The sequence below is a fragment of the Arachis ipaensis genome, chromosome B05 (assembly GCF_000816755.2).
Source record: "Arachis ipaensis cultivar K30076 chromosome B05, Araip1.1, whole genome shotgun sequence".
Classification (NCBI taxonomy): domain Eukaryota; kingdom Viridiplantae; phylum Streptophyta; class Magnoliopsida; order Fabales; family Fabaceae; genus Arachis; species Arachis ipaensis.
In genome coordinates, this window is record NC_029789.2 from 19744340 (window position 1) to 19752957 (window position 8618).

The 8618-nt window shown below is 36.7% G+C and overlaps 1 protein-coding gene across 1 annotated transcript; it reads left to right on the forward strand.

Moving 5' to 3' along the window:
* LOC107643262 (2-hydroxyisoflavanone dehydratase) lies at positions 6609–8129 on the forward strand. The gene has a single exon (XM_016346857.2). It carries the CDS (start codon positions 6854–6856, stop codon positions 7835–7837), a length of 984 nt encoding a protein of 327 aa, XP_016202343.1. The 5' UTR covers positions 6609–6853; the 3' UTR covers positions 7838–8129.

The window sequence follows — 8618 nt, forward strand, 5'->3', positions numbered from 1 at the left end:
GCATATCAAAATCAAAATACAGTAATTTAAATTTCCGCTACCTTTGAATTTTAAATTTAACTTTAGTCAGTTTATTTAAACATACTCCCTAATTTTAGTATCGGCTACTACTCTATAATTCAATCATAGCTTAGACTTCTAATCTATCTAGTCCAGGTTATAATTTAAAGCAAACTAATCACAATTTAAACTAAGTAAAACATATAGGTTTATCATTTGAAATCTGGTTAATAATTAGCTAATTAATTAATTAGCATTTTGGCATTTAAACAATTTTCTGGTGTGAAGAAATTATGAAATGAGAATAATAAAAACTCTTTGAATACATCTCTTTTAAAAATAAATTGCCAATCAAATATGTTAAATTTTTTCATTCCTTTCCTTGTTGTTAACACCTTAACACCCCCTCAAAGAGATGCATTGCGGCAGTAGTACTTGATAGTATTAAGAGAATAATGTGTTGGCTTTTAAGTGTGTGAGTACACTTGTACTTATAATGCAAGAAACATAGGACAAAAAAAATAAAAATTAAGTAACATCACCAAATTGGAGATCAGATTCTGGTTGCGTGAAGAAAACTGACGTCGGGGAGGAAGCTAACAGCGAGATTCAAAGCAAGAAGATGACAAGGATGACCAGTCTCGGGACCGGCTATTTCTGCCGCTGGCGACAACGAGCTCGGAGCAAAGAGATGAGAGAGTTCGAGCGCTTCAGTGAAAATGGGAGAGGAAAGAGATGCTAAGTGCAAACTGTTGGGGCAACTGTGGAGAGCTCTCGATCACCGGAAAGATTTTGGGGAAGAATCAAGTGAGATAACATAAGATGAGAAGACACCACATCCAACTCAAAACCTTAAGGTGTCAAGTTAATGGGTCTCTCATCTTATAAACTCTTCACTCTTCCTTGCTTTCTTTGATGTGGGACTAACTTCAACACTCCTCACACTTGCAACACTAACAATCTCCCCCACAAGTATGAGCCTCCACATCAAGCATCAACTCCCCTTCTTTTTAGCTCCTCCGCCACGAGTATTCGTCCATCACACCGCCGCAAAACACTGCGGGACACGCCACCCGGACCACCTTTGCCAGGAAGACTTTTGATGCTTCACCTTAAATACTTCTTAAAACCACCAGACCGATTAACCATCGGCTCTGATACCACTTGTTGGGCCCAACCGTGGGGAGCTCTCGACAATCAGAGAGACTTCGGGGAGAAATCAAGCGAGAGAACATAAGATGAGACGACACCACATCCAACTCAAAACCTTACCAATATGAAAGAGCCTAGCAGCGGAAACGACACAAATGTCCAACACAAGAACAATATGGAAGCACTCACAACACAATATGGCAACAACTATAACAAGCAAATATAGCAAGTAAAGCAATAATAAGAACACACCGAGATTTTAACGTGAAAAATCCCCTCAATGTGAGAGGTAAAAACCACGGGTCATCCAGACCAATGAAATAGCTCCACTATAATCAAATAAGGTACAAGAGATTCTCAAACAAAGTACAAAAACGTGCATATAACCAGCCAAAATATCAAATCACCAAAGCTTATAAATGAGAAGCAAGATGAAATATACCCAAAAAATAGAGCTGCTGTCGAAGCCAATTTCTCCCTCTGAAGACCTCCAATTAAAATCTTCACCGTTCATAATAAAGAACAAGATGTGAAGAATCTATAGTCCAAATTCCATGTCGATCCAATGGGGAAAGAATGAGAAATTGCCGTTCAAAGATTGTTGCTCTGTGTAAAAATGGAAAACCTAATTTCTCTCTTGCGAAGTCAATTTCTCCTACTGCAAACCTCCAATGAATATCTCCACCGACCAGAATAAAGAAAAAGATGAGAGAAACACGTAGTTCAAATTTCAAGCCGATCCAACGGTGATCTGAGAAGAAACTATCATTTGAGATTTACTGCTTTGGACAAAAACGGAAATTCTGTTTTCTTCCTTCTCTTTCTCTCTTTGGTGGCTACTCTCTTTCTCTCAATTGACTCCAAAAATCTGATTAGGGTTATGGCATAATGGATGCAAAGAAACACCCTCAAAATATTGGGCTTGGTCCTCACAAAGGAGAGAAAAAAACCTAACAAATCTCCCCCTTCTTGACTAGGTGGAGGCTCTCGCCATTCCGGCGATCAAACAACATGTTTCAAACTTTTTTCTTGACAATGCTTTTGTCATCATATCAACACCATTGTCATCAGTGTGAACTTTCTCAAGTTCCAACAACTTGGAATCTAACATATCCCGTATCCAGTGATACCTAACATCAATATGTTTAGATCTTACATGAAAAGTAGAATTCTTGGCAAGATAAATAGCACTTTGGCTATCACACAACAACACATAACAGTCTTGCTTGAAACCAAGTTCTGTAAGAAACTTTTTCATCCACAACAACTCTTTACATGCTTCAGTTGCTGCAATAAACTCTGCCTCTGTGGTAGAAAGTGCAACACACTTTTGTAGCCTTGACTGCCATGAAATAGCTCCTCCTGCAAACTTGACCAAATAACCTGAAGTAGACTTTCGAGAATCAATATCTCCTGTCATGTCTGCATCAGTAAAGCCAACTAGCAAAGGTTTCTCACCACCAAAACTCAAACTCAAATTAGTTGTACCTTTGAGATATCTCATAATCCATTTAACAGCATTCCAATGTTCTTTACCTGGATTAGAGAGAAAACGACTCACAGTACTAACCGCATGAGCAATGTCTGGTCTAGTGCATCAAGCTTCCAACAGCTGAGGCATAAGAAATTTCATCCATTACTTGAATACTCCTTAAAACCAAATCGATTAAATCATCGGCTCTAATACCACTTGTTGGAGTCAACTGTGGAGAGCTCTCAACCACTGGGGAGATTTCGGGGGGGAATCAAGTGAGATAACATAAGATGAGAAGACACCACATCCAACTCAAAACCTTAAGGTGTCAAGTTAATGGGTCTCTCATCTTATAAACTTCTCACTCTTCCTTGCTTTCTTTGATGTGGGACTAACTTCAACACTCCTCACACTTGCAACACTAACACAAACCCCGCAAAATTGATGAATAATTAGCTAATAAATTAAATATTATTTAAAAAAATTAGAAAAGTAAATTTTTATAATATAAAAAAGTAAAAATAATTAAAATACAAATTTCAACACTAATTTTAAAGATTAGTTAGACCAAGCCCGTATTGGGGCCAAAACCTAACATATAAATAGCAAACTCAGCCACTCCTCCATCAAACAAAAGGGAATCATGCCAAGAAGAGAGATTGAGGTGAGAACCCTAATCCTCCATTTCAATTCAGTCTTCAAATCCTTATAATTTCTAATCCGGAGTTCCAATTGATGAGCCGTTTGCGGCCACACGTTTGTCTCAGAGTTCTCTTCAATTCTATTTGAACAAAGTGGTAAGAAACTTTGTTATTCATGCCCAGTTCTCCCTTCTACTGAATTCATGATTCTTGGTTATGGGTATTAAAGGTTTTGATGTTTTTGATGATTTAGGTTTGATCTAGTGGCGGGTAATTATTGGGTTTTACCCCCAATCATCAATGGGTAAGGTAAGAAAACTCTAAACCCTTGTGGTTTGCCCGATTTTGTGAATCATAGTGTTAATTATGGTGATTTGTATGGATTAGATTTAATTTAAGTTGAATTAGAGATTGAATCGGTGAATTAGAGCGTTTGGAATCAAGTTTTGGTGGCCGAGACTTGTTGATTTTGGTTTGGAGGTCAAAAAGCTTGCAAAGAGATGTTTTGAGGTATTCCGGGTTTAGGGAGAAATCTGCCAAGGTATGATTTTGGTTTGTCGTAGTTAATATATAATGTCGCATAAAAACTTAGGCTAATTGACCATAGGATAAGCTTGGATTGAATTAGGTTGTTGATGTGATTAGTGAATAAATGTGTATATATGTGCAATTGATTTGAGATTTGATATGTGTATATATATATATTTTTGTAGGATTATGAGGATGTGATGATATATTAATGAATTTATATGTTGATAGAATTGTGGATAAAAAGGAGGTATTTGAGTATGATTATTGTTGATTTTGGTTGAGAAATTGTTGAGTATACATATATAGAATTGAATGAATTGGGTGGTGGTATATTGTGAAATGAATGGAATTGAAGGTGTTGAATGAAGTTTTGGGGATGTTTTTGGATTGTAAACCATTGATCTTGGATTGAGGATTTTTGAAAAACTAGAGATTTGGTAAACTTTAGTAAAAACTTATTTTTGACCAACTTTGGCGGGTTATAACTTGGCTTTTGGACTCTCAAATTTTATAAAACTTGTTTTGAATGAAAATTGGTTTGAAGTTTACAACGTAAGAATAACGGATAAAAAAAATTTCTAACAAAAATGTTATGCGCGTTTAAAGTTGGGTGTGCAAAAATTAATTTCTGCAAACTTATCAGCTTTTCTGAAAAACTTGAAGCATGCGTACGCAGACACATGCATGCGTACGCTAGAATATTCTTTGTTTCATACACTCGCGTACGCATGCGGTGGATGCGTACATGAGTTTGTCAAATTTTACAATCATGCGTACACATGAAGTATACATACGCATGAAAGGCCAAGTTTTGATAGTGCACATACGCGGCGGTGTTCATGCATACGTGAGCCACCCCCTTTGTTTGGAGAATCCGCGTACGTGGGAGGTGCTCGCATACGCGAGATTGGCTAGATTTACATCCATGCATACGCATGGGGTGACATGCATACACATGACCACTCTCTTTTAGAAAAGTGGCATTTTTTGAGTTTTAAACATACTCTCTAACTTTTCAAACCTCTTTAACACCTGTTTAGAGTCGGTCGTTTGCGAATTTTAAAGCTTTGGAATAAGGATGAACATGTTGAGTAAGTTAAGTAGATATTCACAAGGAATCTTGAAGATGATAATTAAGTTAATGGGATATTGGTAATGCTGAATGAGACATAGGTTGATGAGAGGTGTGATGAGAATGACTATGACCTTATGAGATGATGGTGAATGAGTTTGATTAAGATATGATGAGAATGATATATGATAATGAGAAGTAAGGATGATTAATAATGAACATGTCTATGAACTCTCTTTGGTTGCAAAATGGTGACAGGGCACATATTCCTTCTAATGGTGATAGGGCACATATTATCTCTAATGGTGACAGTGCACTCTCCCTCTAACGGTCAGCCGATGTTCTGAGATAATTGAGCACAACAGAGAGACAATGTCTGGGGTAGCTACCAGACATGTCGGGTTGGCTATATAACCGACAGATGATATCATCAGCCATAAGATAGGCATATATCATATGCAGTTGTTTGTTTTGCTTGAGTGTGCATTACTTTGGTTTGCCTAATTAATTAGTCATGCTTATCTGTTATTTGTCCTACTTGCTGTAATTGCATTCTATCTGTGTTTTATTTGCCTGTCTTGTATGTCTTTATAACTGAGAGATCCCTCATGCTGGCGGAGGTGATGTTGAGAGTAGTTCCACCGGTTATTATGAGGTTTGGATTGACAGGAGGTGAAGAGTTAGATTAGAACTAAAACCCACAAATAGATTCCCGAATTTCTGGTTTAGTACACTTCTTTAAGTTTAAATCTGAGTGTCAAAGTTCTAGGATCACTTCTGACTTTTTCGGGACGTTATATATTAATTATGTGGGCATCATTACCATGCTGAGAATCTCCGGTTCTCATTCCATACATATTTCTTCTATTTTTTTAGATACAGGTCGAGATGCATCTCAGTGAGCGTCTGGAGGTCTCTATGCAAGCGAAGATATCGCTTTTGGGGATATTATATTTTGGTTTTAGGCTATGTATTTATGTATATAAATTCTTCGCATGATTATGTTGTATTTTTCCCTCTTAGAGGTTGCTTTTGGAGAAACGGGTGTTTTATTTCTGATCTGGGATAACTTTGGAGCTATGTATATATCTATATATGAATACTCCAGCCGGCCTTGATTTCACAAGTCGAGTATGGAGTTTGATATTTTGTATCTGTTGGTTTTCTGTTTTTTATGTATAAATGCTTTATCCCTCCTTTTATCTGATTATCCTTTTACATGTACGATGCGCTTTATTTTTTGCGGTTTTCGCTTAAACTTTTCTTCAAAACTCTTAGTTACGAATTTCTTCAACTATATATATATATTACCTTAGAGGTCGTAATACCTCACCACCTCTATTTTATGGTTTAAGTGTAAAACTCTACGTAGTAGGGTATTACATATTACACTGAAGGCTAGAATTTTTTTTTCGGGCCACATTTAGAGATTAGTAAGAGATTGAGTTTGGACTTAGGCAAAAGCTTAGGAGTAGATTTTTTTAGAGACCTAATTATATTTTTAAATGTTTAGATATTTAAATGTCTGTGAAATAAAAAATCAAAAACGTATTTATTTTTTTTCAAAAAATTTTAACATAATTCGGTTCAGGTTATGTAAATCGATCAAATCTGATAATTATAATATGGATAATTGAATTTTTTATTATTACTATTGTAATGTCTTAAAAAAAGGAAAATTATATGTAAACAATGAAAATATTAAACAATGTGAACAATAGATATATTGAATGTTCATTTTACTAGGAATACGGATGGTTATTCTAATATTAAAATTTAGATAAATAATTTAGAGGTGTAGTATATTTTTATTTGATTAATAGTTATTCATATTGTTCAAGAAAGTCATTGATTAGTTAGCATAACCATAAAAAATACATTCTTTTGTGTCTTTATCAAAAGTGGTCCCATATAATATACCTCAACATTAACAATAACCAATCCTTGTTCACCACCAACTACACTGACTTTTCCTATTGGCTCATGGCTGCAATGGTTTCTATTTCCGTAGCCAAGGCTGATGACGAAGAGGTTACCATTCATATCCCAAACCTTGTGAAGGTTTTCAAGGACGGGTCCATTGAGCGCCTCCAAAACTCTCCACTTGTTCCACCTTCGACTCTTGGATCAGTTTCTTCCAAAGACGTCGTCATCTCCAACAACCCCTCCATCTCCGCGCGTCTATACCTTCCAACAAAGCTCATCCACCACCACGACGCCCACAAAGTCCCCATCTTGGTGTACTTCCACGGCGGAGCCTTCTTCTTTGAATCTGCATTCAACGAGCGCCACCACAACTACTTCAACTTGTTCCTCTCCAAAGCAGAAGCAGACATCTTAGTTGTCTCTGTTGACTACAGGCTGGCACCGGAGATCCCTCTCCCCGCAGCATATCATGATTGCTGGCAAGCACTCAAATGGGTGGCTTCCAATGATTATGATCCATGGATCCTCAACCATGGCGATTTCCAAAGAGTGTTCCTCGGCGGCGACAGTGCCGGTGCTAACCTTGTTCACAACGTTGCTTTGCGTGCTGGTGCTGAAGCTCTACCTAACGGGGTCAAAGTGTTGGGTGCTTTTCTCTCTCAGCCATACTTCTTGAGCACAAAACCCATCGGATCTGAAGCAGTGGAAGGGCACGAGGAGAGTCCACCGTATGTGGTGTGGGGTTTGGTGTATCCGAATGCGCCCGGCGGGTTGGATAACCCACTGATCAATCCCTTGGCCCCTGAGGCTCCCAGCTTGGCTACTCTTGGGTGCTCCAAGATAATAGTTTGCGTTGCTGAAAAGGATTCATTAAGGGACAGAGGGGTTTGGTACTATCAAGCTGTTAAGAACAGTGGGTGGCATGGTCATCTGGAACTCTACGAAGCTGAACACGAGGACCATGTTTTTAACATTCACACTCCCGAATCCGAAAATGCTTTGAAACTCATGAAACGCTTGGCTCACTTTATCCTTCACTGAATCTTATAACGTGTCTTCTTCTTCTTAGTTACATATTACAAGCAGGCTACTGAAAATTAAAATTAAGGGATGTATTGCAATTTGTGTGCTAGTGAGTAATTTTGCATTTGCCAAAGTTTCTTTCATAATACGCGATAATTAAAGTGATGGGTATGCAAGTTCTTGCCTTAAGTGTTGGTGTCTAATGTCTATACCTCTCAACGCAATTCTCCGTTTGAATTTTCAACTATGTTTATTTTCTCTTTACATGCAAGTTTGTGGTGGTTGTAGTCATGAAATCTAATTATCTAATGGGATGCTTTCATAAAAATAAAAACGTGTAAAATATCTTTTTGTAAACTTTACGTGTTACATTATTATTGAACGTATTAATGAACTGGTTATTTTTGAATTTTTTAACAAATTAGAATAAAATCGATTTTTTATAATAATAACAATAAATCCAATTTTCCTTTTAAAAATTTAATTGTATTTTTAAAATTTTAGAAATTTAAATATTTGCAAAACAAAAAATTAAAAATATATTTATTTTTTTATCAAAAAATTAAAGATATCCAATATAACACATATAAACGTCTTAAAAAAAAACCACTTTTAGTATTTTTATTAAAGCGGTCTCCTTATCTAATAATAATAATAGAAACAATGAGAATATTACACCCTTATCTGAAGGATGATGGGTCTATGATTAATAATATTTGGTTCTGATCCCCTGGGCCCCGCCCTAAAGTTTTTATCTTTTTCCTCCTTCGCCACAACAAACATGAGTTGCGCTTGCATC